A 21,345-nucleotide genomic window follows, 5' to 3' on the forward strand; every position below is an offset into this window, starting at 1 on the left:
CTGCTGGGCTTTCAGAATCTTTCATTGTATGATATCCGTCCAGGTACTCACAGTAGAGTCTTTCCACTAATTTTGTCAGGAAACCACACTCAGTTTTTCATTGTACTTTACAATTTTATAACAGAAAAAGGAATATATATTTTTAAATTGATAAAAAAAAAAAACTTGTATCTACAATAAAGCTACATGCCAAGCTAAAAGGTGAAAGGTCATAGTACCAGGTCAAAGGTTGCCTCGAGGGGTCGCTTCAGTGATTTGACAGCCGACTGAGTCTTAATTAGCAGGCAGCGAGCACATGATGGCAATGGGCCAGTGGGGTTCAAGCGCATTAACATAAACAGCAAGCAGAGGTGCATCATGGGGGCAGCAGTGCATTTTTGGGTAGGTGAGAAAAAACAAATAAAAAAACAAATCATCGGAATGCCATATACAACGAATAACAAGACTAAGCATGCACAATAAAGGCACTACTGAGTTGTTATTGGGAGGATAACTCCTCTTTGTAGTTAATTACAAACAAGATACTCTAACAGAAAAAAAAAAAGAGTGAAAGGTAGAGAGGAGGAGAGAGTCTGCCTTCTGTATTTTTGCTCAAGTATCCATAAACAAACACAGAAAAGACCTCTCTCGTGATTATTTTACTGTGCTGTGAAAACCACACAGTGTTTTTTATGACTATTTTCATGATTAAGTCTTTTATATATTTATGTAAAAAAAAGGACAACATTAAAACAGCTAAGCAAAGAACAAAGAATGGACTCATTAAAATCAGCTATTAGATCACATTAAAATTTACCTTCAGAATATAGGTGTTTCTGTTCTAAATGATCCAATTTCTTCCTTGAGTACTGCTGTCTTTCTCCTTTCTATGTAATGGCATAGTCAAGGTTCTCTAGCGTTACAATTATATTTATGCCACAATATTATTTAAGATGATCTAGATAGCACACTGTTCAAAATCTGGTAGCTAATCCTAAAAACAATTTTGTTTCAGCAACTTTCCTAAACAGTTCTAGATTATGTTATTGTTAAAAGCAAGATATATGTAGAGAAGAGCCTTGATGTGCAAAAGAACACACCGAAGGAGAACAATGGCTGATTAGATGGCACACAGAAAAATAAGAGGACTGAAAATGGCAGTATCGTTAAATTGGAGAGGAGACAGGTGTTCTTTACAAAGCAGAAATTTTAGAAACCCTATATCCAGAATAAGACAGAGTATTAAGAGTTAGGCCAAGGGTAGGAGCAATCTGAACCATTTGAGGAGTTACCCTCACTTCTGTGAACGGTAACTTCATTATGTATTGTCTGGGATACCTGAACAAACATATCTTCAGCAAAAAAATAAAAATAAAAATAAAAAAATTTAAGGTTAATAAATGAATAGCTTGTAGTCAGATCTAGTCATTCAGTTTGCTGTACTGACGGCTAACAAAGAGAGAGCTGATGTCTCTACTCACCATGGCAGCTGCGGTGGCTGCTGCCTGAGCGGCTGCAGCCTGGTTGACCTGGTATTGGGCAGCCTTGATCTTGGCTTGCAGATGCGCAGGAGGATGAAAGTATTTGCACTTTTCCCGTGAGCATCTCCCTTTGATGTAATCCATACACACGGTCACTGTGTTGTCATTGGTGTCAATCATTGTGCTGTCAGCGGGATGAGCAAACCGGCAATCGTTTTCTCCTCTGTTGCAGTTGCCACGCTGGTACTCTCGACATACCTAGGAGGTCATTAAGTGCATGGGACTTGGTCAACAACGTGGGCAAATGCGATCTTTCTGGAGAGTTTAACTTAAAGGTGGTAGAGGGCTACACGCGAAAGGGGAAAAGACCATTTGCAAAAAAAAAAAAAGCACAAAATAACTTGAAGAGTTCCTCCTTCGGTGCACAAGTTATAGCCCCATTTCAGTAAAATTTCTGTGAGAAAGAAAATACTAATACTAATTTAATACTAATTATGGTAAAGCATCTAATTTATACTAGGTTGATGTATTTATTAATTACCGAGGGAAAAAGAGTAACTTTACAGTGAAGCCACCACTTTAAGCAAGTGATCAACATGAAGATCACCAGTAAGAAGACATAATGGCATTGTGTATCTACTGATTGGTAGGACACACTGGAAAAAAAGGTCACCACATCACTTTCATTGTATCGTGGCCGAGAATGCATAACCGGCATTTAATCACGTATGTTTTCACTCTTATGTGGATCCTGAGAAACTTAACAGAAGACCATGGGGGAGGGGAAGGAAAAAAAAAAAGTTAGAGAGGGAGGGAGCCAAACCATAAGAGACTCTTAAAAACTGAGAACAAACTGAGGGTTGATGGGGGGTTGGAGGGAGAGGAGGGTGGATGATGGGCATTGAGCACTGCTGGGATGAGCTCTGGGTGTTGTATGGAAACCAATTTGACAATCAATTTCATCTTAAGACAAAAATCATGAGGAAATATTGGACAAACTGAAATGGAAGAATGTTTTACAAAAGAACTGATCAGTCCTCTTCCGAAGTGTCAAGGCCATGAAAGGCAAATAACGATGATAAACTGTCAGAGACTGAACGATCCCGGGGTCAGAGAGAGGAGGTTTGTAGGACAACTGGTGAAATTTGACGGCGGTCTCTAAATTGGTTAAGAGCAGAATATCAGTACTAATTTGTTTTGTAAGCGAGAACATGGCCATGCAAGTTGTTAATATTTGGGTAAGAAGGATAGGCAGGAACTCATGGTTCTGTTTTTGCAACTGCTGTGAGAATCTGAAATTATTTACAAGTATAAAAAGTAAAATCTTATAGCTTTGTAGTCAAATGTTTCCAAGAATTTTTTTTTTTAACCCTTAGAGATCCTTGGTAGCTATATAAAGCAGATGGAAAAAGATTCTTGTTTATTTGCTTTATACCTATTAATTTTGGATGGAGTCCCTGGGGAAAGGGTGCAAATGGATTATTTCTCATGTGTTTGCTCCATTTTGACTCTTATTATTAAAGTTTGTCATGAGGGCTGCTCCAAGCAGGAGTCTGCCAGCACTGTCTTCATCTGGGATAGTGTGACCTTTTTACCACAAGAGGGCTATCTAAAACACAGAATGTCCTTTTTACTATTTTCATGTTCCTACTTCTTGTTTCACACAAACAGTTTTTATTTTTCATGTTATCTCCTCACAAACAGAAAATACACAGATCCCAAGCATTTTATTTTGCAGTACAGCAAGGAAGTGAAATGGGAACCCTGTTATGATTTAAAAGGCACAGGTTTTCTTGGATATGTGTACATAAAATGATCCCATTTAATTCTAGGTAATTTTCTCTATTATATTCATATCCCATTACTGAGCAAAGAGCTTCTTTTAAAAAATACCACTATAATTTGTATCATGCCACATCTTAAAACAGCATTATAAATGACATCTTGCACTATTTTTAGACCTCAAGCTAGCTGAAGCTTTGTATTCCACATACACAGCAATGAGCCAACTTTATTCATCATCTCATTCACTTTCTTCAATTAAAAAAAATTACTGAATAAATGCTATAGGCCAGACACTCTGAGAGAAATTAAGACTACAAAAATGACTTAGGAGGTTACAGAAGAGCTGTTTTCTTCTTCTTCTTCTTCTTCTTTTTTTTTCTCATTGCATTTGTCTTCTTGAACATAAGAAAACAAGGATAACCAGGAGTTGATAATTTGAAAGTGATTAAGCCGTTATCCAGAACTATTGTCCTCCACGCTGGCTGGGCACCAGTGTCAGTGGCAAAGCTTTCTACACCATAAATCCCCAGTCCCTAACCAACACTTACTGAATTAGGCTCATCAAAATAGACTGGAATAGTGACACACTTAAATGAGGATAAAAACTTTTCACGTATGTATATGAAATTGATGCTAAATTTAGACTATCGCATGAACAAAAAGGCTGTTTTTCCACATAAGCAAATCTACGTCAGTGTAGTCTCATGCAATAGAAAACTGTATGTGACTGCACACTTCTGGGGTGAGTTCTCCGGTAATTCCTGCTTTCTCGAACGTACTTACAAAGAACCTGGCAGCAGGTGAACTAACACCCTGTCTTTCAATTTATCTTACTCTGTGCCACACCGACAAGAAAGATCCAAAGGTGAGCTTTTTCAGAACTATTAAAATCTAAGATTTGTTATTTTCCCAAAACAAGTAGGCTTAGGCATGCCTGTGCCAGAAATTTGAGCGTCATTCTCCCAAAATAACAACCTGGGTGCTGGGCTGATTTTGACTTTTTATTTCTCTTTCTGTCTCAACATTATTTTTATTTTCAGTGATATAAACTTACATTCAGATTGCATACGAATGGTCTTCATTTAATGTTTTTATTTATTTAGGAGAGAGAGAGAGAAAGAGAGAGCACAAGGTGGGGAGGGGCAGAGAAAGAACGAGACACAGAATCCGAAGCAGGCTCCAGGCTCCAAGCTGTCAGCACAGAGCCCGATGCAGGGCTCAAACTCATGAACTGAGAGATTATGACCTGAGCTGAAGTTGGAGGTCTAACCGACTGAGCCACCCACGTGCTTCTACAAATGGTCTTTCTAATACACCTTCTCATTCCTGTCCATCTGCTTTATACGTGTGTGTGGTTCCTACAGGTTAAGGAGTGGTTTCTTATCATTTTCTACTCTTTGTATCTTGCAAGATGCAATTCAGGAGAACTTTAAGTCTATCTAAGAAGAATTGATAGTTAGCATTCCACTTAGAATTTGTCCTAAAACTAACCTTTTCAAAGTTTCAAAGAATGTTGTCAACTGCTTTTGTACGATACACATTTTTTTTACTTGTTTTTATTTTTTTCTCACTTAAAGTGCTCCTGACATGAGAAATGGAACAGAAGAAATATACTGAGATAGCTGTTCTCCCATTATTTTTGCCCTTGAAAAAATAAAGAAAAAAGATGGAAAATCTCCTGTGAAAACTTGTACTGCTGAGAGTTGTATACCAGAGGGGCCAGAGGGGTTTGCCAAGTGCTGGATGTGTGTCTATATCATTGGTACCTACCTGAACAGAACAAACTTCCCAGCGCTTTGAAAACACCTTTTTCTCTAATAATCATCACCAATAAAACAGGATCCATCCCTGGACTGCTGAATTTGAGTTTGGCCTGGTTTCTCTGAGGAACTCAAGAAAACTTTAGACTATACTGATCTTCAAAAGAAATATCTTAGGTGTGGTTTCATATTAGCAAATTATAACTGGCGGACAAGCTTCAATAAACTTAATCTCGGAATTCAAATCAGGATAAGAAATTGTAGGATTTACCGTATGGAGAATTTAAAACATAACAGGTAAAATTAAGTTTGAAAATCCTTAACAACATTGTGGTTCTTTTTGCTTTTCCAATCCAGTCTTCTGCATGCACACATTTTTCGAATAGTTATAATTATGGTATAGCTACTACTTGGTGACCTGTTTTTGTTCAACAGTGCATGTAAGCATTTTTTTAATTTTACTAAAATATAGTGTCTAGAGTGATCATTTTTGATGGCTGCATTGAATTCCATCAAACAGATGTGCAGAATATAGGTAACTCTAGCAGAGATCATCTAGATTATTTCCAATATTCTCATATTACAGATAACATTGCAAGGGATATATTTATGAACATAGGCATTTAAAAATCATTTTCTAAAGTTACATCTGCAGAAATGGCATTAGCGAGTCAAAAAATATAAGCACTTTTTATAGTTTGGTAAATGGTTTTCAAACAGATTAAAATAATTCCAGCTATTTAGCTAAACACATAATGTGTTTCAATCAAAAAAATGTTGAATCTTTTACTCTACAAACATTAAGGCAGGATTTGTCTTATAAATCAGATAAGTTTTATAAATTTTCATACGAAATAGGTAAGAGGTTGTGTTTACATTAAAAGCCATCATTTTAATGGAAGATATTCACTGAACACTTTTATTTTTTTAATTATTTTTTTTTAACATTTATTCATTTTTGAAACACACAGACAGAGAGAGTGTAAGTGGAGGAGGCCAGAGAAAGAGAGGGAGACACAGAATCTGAAGCAGGTTCCAGGATCTCAGCTGTCAACACAGAGCCCGACGCAGGGTTCAAACTCATGGACCGCGAGACCATGACCTGAGCTGAAGTCAGACACTTAATCAACTGAGCCACCCACGTACCCCTCACTGAACACTTATAAATATTAAAATCCATTTCCAGAACCATCTATTCCATAATTATGGAAAATTAAAAGTACTTAGAAAATCAAAAAAATCAAAAGTACTTAGAAAAATTCCCAAAGGAATATGACTTAATTCTATGTTAACTTTTTTTTTTGTTCTGTTAATTAAACAGCAGTGGTATAATGAAAAGAAAATAGAGTTTAGAATCAGAAATTGTGGGTTCTACTTAGTTCCTACATTTACCAGCTATGGAATCATGAATACCAAGAAAGATAATGTATAGATTAGCTGAAAACACACAATACAAATCTGGTTAAAATAAATAGTTCTGTTATTTGACCTCTAAGTTTTTTTATGAATGTGACAAACCTATTTCAAAATGGTCAGAATAATAACAGGTTTTATAACTATTATTAAATTCAGCAATGTTCTGCAAGTTAAGGCATTGAGCTTCTAAAGACATTAATCCCAATGTCTGAACTTATTCAAGGTGGGACAGTCATTTGCATGTTCGTTAAAGAAAGATCTGTTTGAAGTAGTATGTTTTGTGCTCGCCATATTTAAGGCAGTCATTTTTGGAAAACAACTTTCAAAAGCAGGAACAGAGAGCTTATTACAATAGGGAACAGGGACTATTTTAATATTTTGGGAAGTCAATTTAAAACGTAATGACAAATATGAAGGAGCTTATACATATAATATCATATAACATACAACACTGTATATAAATATATATTAACACTTAAGGAGCTTCCATATATATGTACCTATTGTTCAACAATAAGCATCACAGACTTTATTTTTTACGAAGCTTGAGCTATATGAAACTTTAAAAAAGGAAGGGTGCCTTGGTGGCTCAGTCGGTTAAGCGGCTGACTTCGGCTCAGGTCATGATCTCGCGGTCCGTGAGTTCGAGCCCCGCGTCGGGCTCTGTGCTGACAGCTCAGAGCCTGGAGCCTGTTTCAGATTCTGTGTCTCCCTCTCTCTGACCCTCCCCTGTTCATGCTCTGTCTCTTCCTGTCTCAAAAATAAATAAAAAACGTTAAAAAAATTTTAAAAAGGAATACTGGATAAACAATGATTTTATCAAAGTACCACAGCATTAATGGTCATGAGTATATAATCTAATGCCAAAAAATTATCCGTATTTTTACCTCAAAAAGGATTATAATCTTCACATTTTAAAATTCTGGTGATTATGGACAATGATCTCAGTAGATTGTATAATTAAATTCCCAAGAAAGAAATCTGATGATGTGATACCTACTTTCAATGTTATCTAATAATTGTACAAAGTTGGCCCATCTGAACTTCATTTTCCTCCTTCTAAAAAAAATGAAAAAAAAAAAAAAAAAAAAAAAAAGACACCTACGTCAGCTACCTCAGAGGATTTCTGTTAAGATCAAATGGGAGATGTCTTTGAAATCTAAAGGGCAGAATCCCTCGTTATACCATTAGGGCAGAGAACACAAGCATATTTCTACAGATAATACAGCTCAGAATTTATCACTTTACCCCATGTAATTAAAAAAAAAATCAAACTGACCAAGTAAAAAAATCCTTCCATTTTCAGGTTTTCATTTATTCATTCCTATGAGAAACACGTAAACCAACAGGACAGGAAAATACAACTCTGAAACAAGGTCATCAATATGTCAAAATGCTCAAGTCAACAGTTACTTTTACCACTGTTGCTAAATAAATGAAACCAGAGAAATGCTAGATTTAATTTGGAGGAAGCAATTAGTAGACGAACAGCAAAAGTGAGTGGTTAAGCTTAGGGAGTTAACGTATTTTAAACAACTTACAACTTCTTCATCTCCCAAACAAAACTCAAACTAGTCACAGAGAGTAACTGACAGACTAGATGTTTTAAATGGGGATATGACTACATTGTAAGGAGCCATTCTACAGCCTTAGTACAGATTTAAAAACAAAACAAAACAAAACAAAACTCCTTAGACCTGTGTGCACAAAACTCTCAATATTTCTTAGTAATTTTCTAGAGAAGTTAAAAAGTCATACAAGCAGCAGCCAAACACCCTCCACAAAAATACAAAATTAAAAGAATCCTACCAATAAGCTTCTCTTATTAAAAAAGTATCTGCTTTTCTAATCTTATTTTGAATCGAAGGTCTTCTATATGCAATGGATCATGCCAAATCCATTAAACACCTATAAAAATCTCAATCAAGGCATCACTTCCACTAATACTTGACCTTCATTTAGCTCTAAATGCTCTTTTTTTATATGTAGTCAATAGGTACCATATTGTCTTATGCCTGTATGAAAAAAGTCACTGGACTCTTCTGGGTCAATAAGTAGTAGAAGCTTTCAGCATCCAGTGGCCTGAATTAGACACTCACGTCATGATTCTGTCAGTAGAATAAAACTTTCAGCACAAGAATAATCTATTTGAAAATACTTTTTGTAATGTTTATTTATTTATTTTAATTTTTTTTTTTAACATTTATTTATTTTTGAGACAGAGAGAGACAGAGCATGAACAGGGGAGGGGCAGAGAGAGAGGGAGACACAGAATCCGAAGCAGGCTCCAGGCTCTGAGCCATCAGCCCAGAGCCTGACGTGGGGCTTGAACTCACGGACCGCGAGATCGTGACCTGAGCTGAAGTCGGACGCTCAACCGACTGAGCCACCCAGGCGCCCTGTAATGTTTATTTTTGAGAGACAGAGAGAGAGAGAGAGAGAGAGAGAGAGAGAGAAAGCACGCACGTGAGCGAGCGAGCATGAATGGGGGGAGGGCAAGGGGCAGAAAGAGAGGGAGACACAGAACCTGAGGCTCCAAGCTGTCAGCAACAGAGCCTGACGCAGGGCTCGAACTCACAGACCGCAAGATCAGCTAAAGTTGGACACCCAAGCGAATGAGCCACCCAGGCGCCCCAAGAATAATCTATTCTAGAACAAACAAATTCCAGCTGAAAAATATCAGAAGCCAAGGGGTGTGCCCATCTTTCCTGGAATATAGACTGTTGATATAGAACTGATGCCATAACCAAATAGCAATCTAATATCTTTGTCAGCCTCTGAAATGTAAGGTCAGTGGATTAGTTTTTTGCTTGATTAATACTAGTAGGTGGTATAAACAACCTTAATCATTATCACTTTACTTGAACTATTTCATTATGTGCACTGCGTTCTTAGCAACCTAACAAAATGTAGAATGTTAAGTGTTTTGGAGGAGGAAGGTTTTTAATTCTGAGTCACAAATAACTGTACATAAGGTAAATGATGAAAAGCTAAGCCTTAAATAACAGGTGCTGGCATCCTGTTGAGTAAGTATTTTACAGACTATTTGTGTTTAAGATCACCTGGCTGATTTGTGAAAAAGACTCCCCCAGTGAAGGAAGACCTACGGAATCAGTCTATGGGGATGAGGCCCTGCATTTTTAGCGATCATCCCATGTGACTCTAATCCCATTAAAACTTGGAAACCGCGGCTCTAGGACTAAGGGCAAGAACAAGATGCCATGTTTTGTAGCTGGAATGCTCAAAATGTAAACATGTTCCCAAGGAGAATGTTAACAAATGTTAAAAATTTATCCTGTGTTATCTTCTCTGTTGGATTACACTAAACTCTGAATAAGGGCATGTATCTTTTTGTGATTAATTAATTAACTGGTTGACTGGCTCATTTATTCATTTAACAAGTTATTGGGTATCATTTGTGAGCATGGCAATATTCTGATGTGGATCTTTTCTTGCTATTGGTAGCCGTTGAAAGGTTTCAAAGGTATTCCTCACAAGTATTTTTTTACTTGAAAGATGTTCAGTAGTTCTTTGGATATTGTTGAATAAACGAGGGAATGAATGCATTCATGGATCCTTTTTGCACCATAAAAATTACTGTGTTATCATGAAAATAAGTCGAACGATAATTTCTTAATTACCATCTCTTGATAATAAAGTAAGGATATGACTGAAAACCTCAGTCCTGTCTAGTACCTATAAATTTTAACAATTTCTTTTTTTTTAATTTTTGTTTATTTTTGAGAGAGAAAGAGAGCACGTGGAGGATGGGCAGAGAGAGAGGGAGACAGAATCCAAAGCAAGCTCCAGGCTCTGAGCTGTCAGCACAGAGTCCAACGTGGGACCTGAACCCACGAACAGTGAGATCATGACCTGAGCCAAAGTTGGATGCTTAACCAACTGAGCCACTCAGGCGTCCCAACAATTTCTTAAAACAAGCATTGAAAATAAACTGCTGCTTTCAAATTACAAAAAAGTATCCCAAAGTTAAAAATGTAATTTTAAAAGCCTCATTTCAGTGACCAATATTTAAGAGATTTGCTCCTCTTTAGAGAAAACCATGAATACCGAATTTTACAGTATAGAAAGTATACCGCTACAAAGTCTCTTAAAAGGTATCCAACAAAGATAGATAATATGGATATTGATATAAAGTTGATGTGTGTTTTACATCTATATATTTAATAAAACATGTAATATACATTTGTATATTTAAACTAATTTAATGTATTTAAATATGCTTACTTGAATGTTATATTTAAATAAAATTTTCAGTAACTTGTGGCTGGCATTAAAAACAAAAAGACAACTTAAATGTCTTCTAGAATATTCTAACTGGAGGTGATCTTACAGATTATCTGGTACAATCCCCTAATTTTATATGTATGGAATATGAAGTTCAGAAAAGATCAGAAACTTGACCCAAGCTTACTCATCTAATTAGCAAAACTGCTAACACTAATTCTTGGATTCCTGTTGTTCGACTTAACATTTTTTGTAGTATCACAGTGAGTGCTGTAAATATGTGTCAGTTCTCCCAAACAGAAGAACCAGAAGGCTGATAATCTATGGTATTTTTAATTTCCTTATGGTCTAACAATTTGGAGCAGAAAGAGAGAAAGAAGTGGCAAGAACAGTTGGCCAATATTTAAACTGATTTAAACTTTTTTCACCTTAAAAGGAACTCAAAATTCAAACATGCACTTCAGAGTTCCAAGAGGCAAAAACAAGAGCATATAGATTTAAACCGAAATAACTACACATGTGGCGAACTGGTAAATAAGTGTGTGCACTTACTGCCATGTCTTTTGGATTGCGATATGTTGTGCAGTTAGCGTGAGAGGAAATAACCCAAAGACAGGAGTGTCTAAAATCACAGCACCAAGCAGAACGACATGCCCCTTAGCTTCACAGTGCAATATGCTAACAGACTGTAACTGTGACAGGGCAGCAGCTCCTGTTAACCAGAATAAGACAGGACGCTGCCCTACCACTATCAAGCACTGAGATAAGAGGAATTCGGGTTAAAAGGAAATGACAGTCATGTCACAGCAGCCAACTGCTGTCACTGTAGCAGAAGACAGACAAAATACACAAAGTAGCTCCTCACAAGAAAACTCCAGAACTAATAATAAAAGTACTTATTTTATTGTTTAAAAGTGTTTATTTATTTTTGAGACAGAGCGAGCAAGCACAAGTGGGGGAGGGGCAGAGAGAGAGGGAGACACAGAATCCGAAGCAGGCTCCAGGCTCTGAGCTGTCAGCACAGAGCCCGACGATGGGGCTTGAACCCATGAACTGTGAGATCATGACCTGACCTGAAGTCAGATGCTTAACTGACTGAGCCACCCAGGTGCCCCAAAAGTACTTATTTTAAATTAAATACTAATCAAAATATAACCAATTACAGACTACCTAAAACTATGGTCGGATTAGTTTATGAGTTCGGACCACACAGCTCAGCCTTTAAGGAGATTTAAAGAGAGATTTTTAAGCTTCTTAAATATCATCTCCTATCAATAACTAATTCATTAAAGGTCATCCCAGACTGCCTATTTGGTTCCCATCAATCAACAATTATGCATTATGAACCGAGGGTTTGCTTGAGAAAGATCAGGGGAGGGGGAAGGTGACTCACACGTTAAGCATCGAGTGATTTTTTAAATATTTAAAATTCCTAAATTGCCTCCTAAGTTACCTGAAAACAGCATTAGTTAAATAATGAGCAAGTGCAACTGCACAACGACCAAGCACCCACAAGTCAAAGTGTGTCTCTAGCACACAGCCGTCCTTGGTCCACAGAGGGCACGCAACTAGGTCTCCACGTCCTTTCGGAGTTGTCCTTACGGGACCGGCTTCATCAGTAGCTTTTCCCAAAATTTTCGTGAAAGGTAAACGTGCAAACAAACAATACACTCTAAAGAATATACGGGCGCCAAAATGTCTTGCTTCCTCTCTGTACTATCACTTGTATGGAATGAGAGATTTAAACCGTGTTTAAAAATGGAGCTCTGAGCTCACACCCAACCGGAGCATCCTTTCCATGACCTTGAGGAAGTTTTGCCACAGCTTTCCCCTAAATCTCTTGCCCTATAAGATGGAGTTAACAGCATCTTCCTCAGCAGATTGTTTTGAAGGTTAACGATGCAATGCATGTGATGGGTTGATGCTGTGTTTGGTAGACTAAATCCCCAGTAAATACCAACTATTGTTACCACCATCAAAAAAGGTGGTGGCGGTTCCCACTACCTTGAAATTTGAGATCTTTTGCAATGAATGCAGTAAAGCCCTACCAACGAGAAACTGGTGCTTATTAAATAAATTCCTGCTAAACTGATTTAGAGTCAATTAGGGTCACACAACAGCCTTATTTTGCCTCTTTCTTAGTAACTAGTAACTTCTTCTAGTAACCAAAACTTCTCGGCCCCAACTACCTACTGCCTCAGCCTAACCAGAGGAAAAGGAAAAAGTCACTTTGTTCCTTAGTTGAACATGAATGCCGGGTTTTAGAGTTTCAATGTACAATAATGTTGCCATTTTGTTTTCTTCATCTGAAGTTTACCAAATCCATTAATTTATAGCCATGCTCCAATTCTGAAACAACCACTTCAATGTAAGATTTACTTCTTTAATTTCTTTTCCATGCAGCAACAGCAAAGCATATAGATCTGATCATCCTCGACTCTGAGACTTGGAGCATCATACGCTTTCCAATTTAAACCATTTTTATAAGAGCACATTTCACAAACAAAGCTGCCTTGCTATTATTCCAACCAAAATACTGTGAGGCCTATGAGGAAATTCCCAATAATAAATTCTAAAATGCTTTATAGATAGTAGCTGAGCAAATCGTTATGAGAACAAAGTGTCAGGGGATGAACAGAATTGGTTGTTCTTTTTTTTCTTTAAAGATTTTTTTTAACGTTTATTTATTTTTGAGACACAGAGAGAGACCAAGCACGAGCAGGAGAGAGGCAGAAAGAGGGAGACACAGAATCTAAAGCAGGCTCCAGGCTCTGAGCCATCAGCACAGAGCCTGACGTGGGGCTCCAACCTAGGAACCATGAGATCATGACCTGAGCCAAAGTCTGATGCTTAATGGACTGAGCCAGCCAGGCGCCCCTTGGTGGTTCTAACTAGCAACAACAACAACCAACATTTAGCAGGCATTTGCCGTGTGTCAGACACTCCTGGAGGTAAGGGCCATTATTATCTCCATGTTAAGGATGAGGAAACTGAGGTCCAATGAAGTAACGAGTGGTCTAACCCCAGAGTCCAAGTTCCTATCCGCTATTATACGTACAGATGCTGTGGCTCTCGTAATCATTTCACTGGTCAAATATGGCATACCTAAATTCTCGCAAAATGCTCCAAACACCAAACCAAGATCTCTGCTTCAAATATTGTTTAACCTTTATGGCCGTGGAAGAAGTAAACAAGCAGCACACTCTGAAAATCAGAACGGAGTACATAAAGGAACCAGTGAAGCATTCCTACCTCAAGTCTGTCTGTCCGCATTAATTTCTGTGCAGCAGCCGCAGCAGCTGCAGGCACGGGGACCCCAGGATTCCCTGTGACCAACATTGGTGCGGTCGGCAAGATCTCTGCTGGAACCAGGCTTGGGGAAACAGGTCCCAGGTAGGGATTAAAGGCTGCTGATGCATTGGTGGCTAAGCTTGGTGCAACTGAAAACATTGGCTGAAAAATAAAATAAAAAGCAAAATTTAATATACAGGTCTTGGCTCAAATTTGATATTCTACATTATATAATCTATCCCTCATCCATCCATCCGTCCGTCCGTCCATCCATCCATCCATCCATAATCCATCCTTCCTTTCCGCCCTCCCTCTTTTCATTTAATTCTATGTTTATTTACTCTCATTCAGGATAAGAATGTTTCTTGAATAAGCATTCCTCAAATCAATGCTTTTCTAGAATACAATAGGTAATTTACCCATTAAATTTTCTGCTGGGATTTTGAAACTTGGTCTCCATAATGCTTGTAATTTCTTTTTGAATAATAGATCAATTATTCAATACAGAAACTTCCTGGGGTCACCTAATCTCCATTTTTATCCTGATAAAATCCTAGAAACTTGTCTAAGAAATACATTTCATAATTGCTATGTCAGATGAACTTGAGAGATCTGTTTACAACTGTTAATGGGTTGCAAGTGTCCTATTATCTGGAATAAATAAAGCAGAACTCCCAGAGGATAACAGAGTTTCACAGTCAATATAAACTGGAAATAAATCTCATGGGACGTGTGAAAGATGATGATGACACCATTTCTCTTGAACACACGAGGTAAACTATTTGGCATATTCACTTGTTGCAGGTTCTTCCAAAGAAACTGTAAATATTCCAACAGTTTATCATACTCCTGTGAAACATTTAACGAAGAATTTACCTTACTAGGGAGAAGCCATTCTGAATGTCTGAAAGTCTGAAACAGAAAACTTCTAAAGAAATGCTACACGGTTTAAAAAAAATACACATGGTATTTTGTGACAAGATAGAATTTCTGCCAGAAATGCTTTAATGGATATAGGAGGATGTGATATGAAGATCTGCATATCAGAAAATATATCTGTTCTTAAGTAGAATTAAATAATTTACTTGAAATCTACTTTAGTGATTTGCTTTTCCAGTTTTTAAAGCATAATCTAGCTCAACAATTTTCTGCCCGTGGGTGGTATCTTTTAGCTTCCTAATTCAATAGATTTTCAATTCTTGAAGTTTGATACTTTGTGTAATAATAACGTTTGTCTCCAAAATACAAAAACTCACGGACAAAATGGATCCTGTTTTTTAAGGGACTTTTTTTTAACAATTAATTTTCTTTACCCTGTGGTATAAGGAACAGAATCGTGGACAAATTATTTAGAATGAAGGGGACATTAGAATGTAGCTAATTCTTCCCTCCTATAGAAATAAGAAGTTAGATGAACGCTGAGTTTACATAGTATTCAAGAGAGTTTTGGAATAAAGTCTTATATAATTAAGATGTAAGGATAATTCCCATAGCTCAAAAGAAATGTTTAAAATACACACACACACACACACACACACACACACCCTTATTTAGGCTGGCCCTGACTTGCCCCATATTTAGAAGGGTAAAATGGAACTCAAGAATTCTCTTTTTCTTAGGGCAGTGGTTCTCAATTGCGTAGGTGATTTTGCCTTGTAGGGCACATTTGGCAATGTCTGGAGACATTTTTGATTGTCACAGCTTGGGGGCGCTGTTGCGTCTCATGCGTGGAAGCGAGGGATGCTGCTAAGTGGCCTGCAACACACAGGACAGTCCTCACAACACAGAAGGATCCAGCCCCAACGTCAGTAGTGTTTAGGTTGAAAATCCCTGTCCTACGGGATGCACTTTTTTCTCGACTTCACAAATTGTTTTAGGACAGAATTTTTGCAGCTACTGTACACGTTCTTATTAAGACCATGGAAAAGAGAATATTTCATACATTATTTGATTCACTAGGAAGAAGAAACAATATACCATACATTCCACTCATATTTTCAAGTTGTAATTATGCTTCCAAACGTGTTGGTTTGAATGCCATGGTTAGCTGCCCTGCCGGGTCGCTGCCTCCTGCCTAATGAAGTGGCCTAAAGTAATACCTCTGATCCTCAGCCCTGTCCCTGCCCAAAGCACTGACAACAGGAAACCACCTGAGCATTCCAGATATAAACAATCAATAATCTGTCAGAAACTGGGGCCCAGAGCAATCTCTCTCCATCAACAGTTACTTGAATAGCAGCTGATTTTATACTGCTCCACTGTCTACTGGCTGCTAAGGCAGTGCCAGGACAAGGGTTGACCTGTACAGTGAGTATGTGTTGAACTTGGACTTCTACTCAGAAATATCCAGGTTAAACATACGCTGTTACATATACACTGAATGTAATTTCAATGAGACCAACACTCTAATTTCTTATTAGGTATTTAAGAATTATAAGCAACCAAGCACAGAAGACCAGAAGACCTGTTTAAAATACGGACAACAGTCTGTATCATTCCTCTTTGTATTCTATTGCTATGAATTAACGTGTATTTTTCAGGTAGAACCTTCTTAATGAATGCATACTTTGGAAAGTTACTGAGATGTTTATGTCCCTGTACACAATCTACCAGAATTATTTAGAAGCAGAGGTCAAATTTACAAAGCTATTTGGAGGCAAGAAAAATCATTTATTTTTAAGAAAAGCATTCTTACTTGAAGAGAATAAGACCAGGGACGAATAAAATTCAGCTCTGTTAAATCTCACTGAATAAATTTATAATCCATAATGCATATAATGCAACAGTTACATATTACAGATGAACGAATACTTCTAACTAAAAATATTGATCTTATTAACTGGCAACAATTTTCCTGCTGGATTGTTTCTATTGAGTTGTCATGTGAATGGATTTTCTGACTGAATTCAGCAGAGCAAATTCAAATCTGAAGAATTTTAGGGCACTGTCCCCATGCGAAATCTAGCAGCTTTAAAAATCTGAAACAGGGGCGCCTGGGTGGCTCAGTTGGTTAAGCAACCGACTTCGGCTCAGGTCATGATCTCACAGCTCGTGGGTTCGAGCCCTGTGTTGGGCTCTTTGTTGACAGCTCAGAGCCTGGAGCCTGCTTTGGATTCTGTGTCTCCCTCTCTCTCTGCCCCTCCTTCGGATTCTGTGTCTCCCTCTCTTTCTGCCCCTCCCCTGCTCATGCTCTGTCTCTGTATCAAAAATAAATATTCAAAAAATTCTTTTTAAAATTCTGAAACATCAACTATTCAGCAAGCGCTCTCTCTAACTGTTCTCTCTCCAGATAAGTAGAGCTATTTGCTAAACAGGTAGCCGATCGATGATAATAATAGCTCTATACTGTGAAACTTGATTCCAAAGGCTGCTCCCAAAAAGTGCAACATTCCTTCCGTTATTTTGAGGTTTTACACATTTGTTACATTCCTTTTTCAAAGAGCACCTTGCTGGAGGTAGGTCACTGCTTGGCCTTATCAGTGCCCTAATCAGATTAGTCAAGCTGGGGAACTGCTTCACTGCCAATTCTCCATTCCCAAAGCCATCCTGCAGACAGTTCAGCAGAGTCGCAGGGATGGATATTAATGCTATGGTATTATCACGTGCACCCTATTTTCTCTTAAATCTCCACAGGATAACATATAACTATGTAATTGGTGTATCTGATACTGACTACATTCTTGTAATAATGATTTACGGGTATCTTTGTTCCTGGAAGGCATAAGGAAGGTTGACTTATGATTGCCTTTTGCCAGTGAACACCCTCAGCAGAGAAAAAACAAACTGCAATCTTATAACGTCGCTGCATTTATGGGCTAATCACTTGTTTGTTTTAAATGAGACATTTTGATTCCATTAAAGTAATCAGGCTTTATTATAAATTAAAATGTTATTCAATTTCACATTATGACCCTAGTTAAATGTGAGCAAACATGATTATTACTAGACTTCCCTCTATTTATTGTGTGCCAGGCATTGTGCTAAGTGCTTTACCTATGTTATTATATTTAATTCTCATAGGAGTAAAATATAAACGCCATAGGGCAAAGGAAAAAAAAAAACCCTCCATTGTTTCTGTTTGGAGTTGGGGGAGGGGGGCGCGTGGCACAGATATCTGTAGAGTTCACTGCCAAATCCCCAGAATCTAGCTAGCTGCCTAGAACATAGTAAGTACTCAATAAATATACACTGAATGAATGAGTGAAAGAATGAATATGTGGATGAATTAAATTATAGTCTTGTCGGGGGGGGGGGGTGGTTTCATTACTCCCTCCCATTCTGCAGACAAGGAAAAGCGCTCACACAGATTATGTGTCCATAATCATAAATGAGTGTATGTAAGACTTAGGATTTGGACACAGGTGTGTCTGATTTCAGGTGATTCTGAAACCTGAGGTTCTCAGTGCTGGCTGGCCATTAGAATCCTCTGGAGAGCTTCAACCCCTGAATGCCCTGGCACTCCCCACTCATCACATTGTCTGCAGTACTTTTCAAATCTCTTGGGTAATTTCAATTCCATACATTATGTGGTCTTCTACCATTTAAACACAGAAATAGATTCAGATTTCTGATTCTGCCTAAGGTCTCTAGGGAGACACGTTCTCTTACGGCTTCCTTCTTAACATGGTTTTTCCCTCTACATTGAAGGTTGCTCCTGCCCAGTCCACTTGTTTAATTCCTAATCATGCTTCAAGAATCACGACTCTTTCTCTTGAAGCTTCCCCTGATCCACCCACATCTCCAACTCTGACGAGGTTTCTCCTACCCTCTGTTACCACAGAACTCCTCGGCACTCGAATTTGGCAATGATCACCACATGTGTTTACTTAACCATCTCTTCTACCCTGCAGGCACTCAGACTGCTGCCTTATGCAATGTGCTGCCTTCATTCTGCATCCAGCCTGTGACTGCAATCTACGCAGGTCCCCTACACACATTTGACTACACACAATGACTGTATTAATGGGTTTACTAACTGGTTTCTCCAGCACACAAACTAATCAGCAAATGCATTAAATGTTTTCTAGTATAGATGTTTGAACATTAAAAAAAAAAAAAAAGAGATTTCATGTTACTTCCTCCACACCTGAAAATTTAATCATTAATTTATCTCGTATGCTTGTTTGAAAAGTATGATTTATTTTTTTATGCTGAGCTAAGTTTTTTTTCAGTAATATATTATTACCATGCTGTAATGTTGCAAATAGCATAGGGGCCCTAACTTATTTTAATACATGATGTGAATCACTGTTTATTTTGCATATAACGTTTGTGACTTTTAACAAAAAGTTAATGGAGTGCATATAATAAATAATATCTAATCAGTATCTGTTGCAATTTACAGAAGACAAATTTTGTCAGATTTTTCTCAATTTTACTTGTGCGTGCATGTGTGTGTGTGTGTGTATGTCTCTTTGTAAAGGTTGATCCTGCAAGCAGTAAAAGAATAAACCTTTATTTTTACTCGACAGCACACAATCAAGGTGTATGAAACCATGTTTCTGGGTATACACAATCCTATAGAGGAGCTACAGAAGTCTCTGTAAACAATTGTTTTGCATATAAATGGCCAAAAGCTAATGGAAATTCTCAACAAATTCACATTGTGATGTCTTTTTTTTTTTTTTTAATAAGAAGGCAACATATGACTGTAATTAAAATAAGAAATACTATGTAAAGTCCGCTTCTAGACTGACTCGCTGACTGGGCAAATCACAATGACCACCTGGCTTTACTTTTAATTTTACCTTACCCTTCAATCAGTTTTAATGAAGTAATAACACTTAAAGAAGACTGACGTCTGGCCCATCAAGTAAAAAGGTATCACCACATACTGCCTGGTCCCTAAGATTTGGGCCAATGTCAAGATGCTCCAGGAAGCACAGACTCCTTGACCGAAACAGGCACTGGAAGTGCAGGTGGAGGGAGCACGACTCAGGATGACGGCCGTGGAAAACATTTTACCAGAAACACTTGGTCATGAAGTGGCCTTATCTCAATCACTAGCTGAATACACTGGAAGGTAAAGCACTAAGAGCCAATTTAAGAACTCTAGGTGTTCCTGGACATGTAACAAATGATGACTTCAAAGCTTTCAGCACTCAACTGCCAGCTGCTGTGACAAAGAAACACCGTGACAGCAAAGGTGAGGCGACGGGAACTGCAAGGAAGCTTCCAAGATTTTGGCTAAGTGCAGTAACTCTGAATTTCTTTATCCCTAGGCTACTTCAAATTCATGAAATGCACAGTAATTCAACTTGAGTTATGTACCTCAAGGCGGCTAGGTGTGTGTACCTGAAGGGAAGCTGCCATTGGAAATTATGGATGGCCAACGTTATCCCTGGAGAGCACAGAGAAAGGCAGATGAGGTCACTGCTGGTGGGACTCCAGAGCTCAGATACAGCTCTCCATAACCACTACTTATGCAGAGTTCTTCAAGGGCAATGACAGCTGGAATCAACAGAATTTCTGAAGACACCTTTCTGGGATGGACCAAAGAAATATACCAGATGCTTCCGAGTTGTGAGCCACAAGATACGGTCTATATTTGGTTAGGTTGTTTGGTTTTCTTGTTGGATTATCTTTACATGAGACAGTGCATGGCAATGCAATCATTTTTTAAAGTAATAGTTAGAAAAAAATACAAATACTTAATTTTTAAAATTTGGGTAATCAAGTACTACAGGTCTTCCATTTATCTTCAAATATCAATATAATAAGGAGAAATGTGATCTTTTGACATTTTTATTAGGGGCTTAGAAATGATAATAGAATTAATGGCAGTTATTTAATCATTTATTATGCAAATTTTAGGGAGGAGACAGAGATAAATTCAATTTGTTATTTTCAACTACTTATTTTCTCATCTTACAAAATGGGAACAATTGTGTTAGAAGATTGTTAGGAACTTGCAGAAAATATATTTTAAACGTTCACTGTATGTTGAAGAAGGCCAGAGATTTCCAATGAATCAACCACGGACTCAGAGCTGTGGTTGGTGGATGTCTCCCACTAGTGTTTCTACAGCATGGATGCCAGAACCTGAACAGCTTGGGATAAAATCCTTGTCCTGCTACACACGAGCCATGTACCTTATGCAAATTATTTAACCTTTCAGAACCTCTGTATCTTTATTGCTGAAGTTGAGATAATAATATCTACTTTATAGGACGGTTGTGAGGATTTTTGATACAAAAAGTAGTGAGTGCAGTAAATGCCCTTAGAGTGTTGTCTTTGCTCCCAAAATGTTAAGCCCTCTTTCTGGTTCTTGGCTTGGTGCATTTCATAACAACATCATAAAGTCCACAAAAACAGGAAACTCTCCTATAAATCCCTGAATTCCCCAAGTCAGCCCAAGGTCATATTCTGAAGATCTTAAATTGAGAGAC

At 37.8% G+C, this 21,345-nt stretch overlaps 1 protein-coding gene across 14 annotated transcripts in view; it reads right to left on the reverse strand.

The window, feature by feature from the left end:
• MBNL1 (muscleblind like splicing regulator 1) overlaps positions 1 to 21,345 on the reverse strand; it is a 205,460-nt gene that overhangs the window by 18,155 nt on the left and 165,960 nt on the right. For 12 of the 14 annotated variants that reach the window (XM_049629676.1, XM_049629666.1, XM_049629672.1 and 9 more), the window contains 3 exons: positions 13,919 to 14,119; positions 1,461 to 1,718; positions 219 to 272 (listed from right to left, as the gene is read on the reverse strand). In XM_049629676.1, coding sequence (XP_049485633.1) covers positions 219 to 272; positions 1,461 to 1,718; positions 13,919 to 14,119 — 513 coding nt within the window. The remainder of the gene's footprint in view (positions 1 to 218; positions 273 to 1,460; positions 1,719 to 13,918; positions 14,120 to 21,345) is intronic. The other 2 variants (XM_049629669.1, XM_049629668.1) reach the window with 1 other exon arrangement.

This window comes from Panthera uncia, chromosome C2 (genome assembly GCF_023721935.1).
Source record: "Panthera uncia isolate 11264 chromosome C2, Puncia_PCG_1.0, whole genome shotgun sequence".
NCBI classification, from domain to species: domain Eukaryota; kingdom Metazoa; phylum Chordata; class Mammalia; order Carnivora; family Felidae; genus Panthera; species Panthera uncia.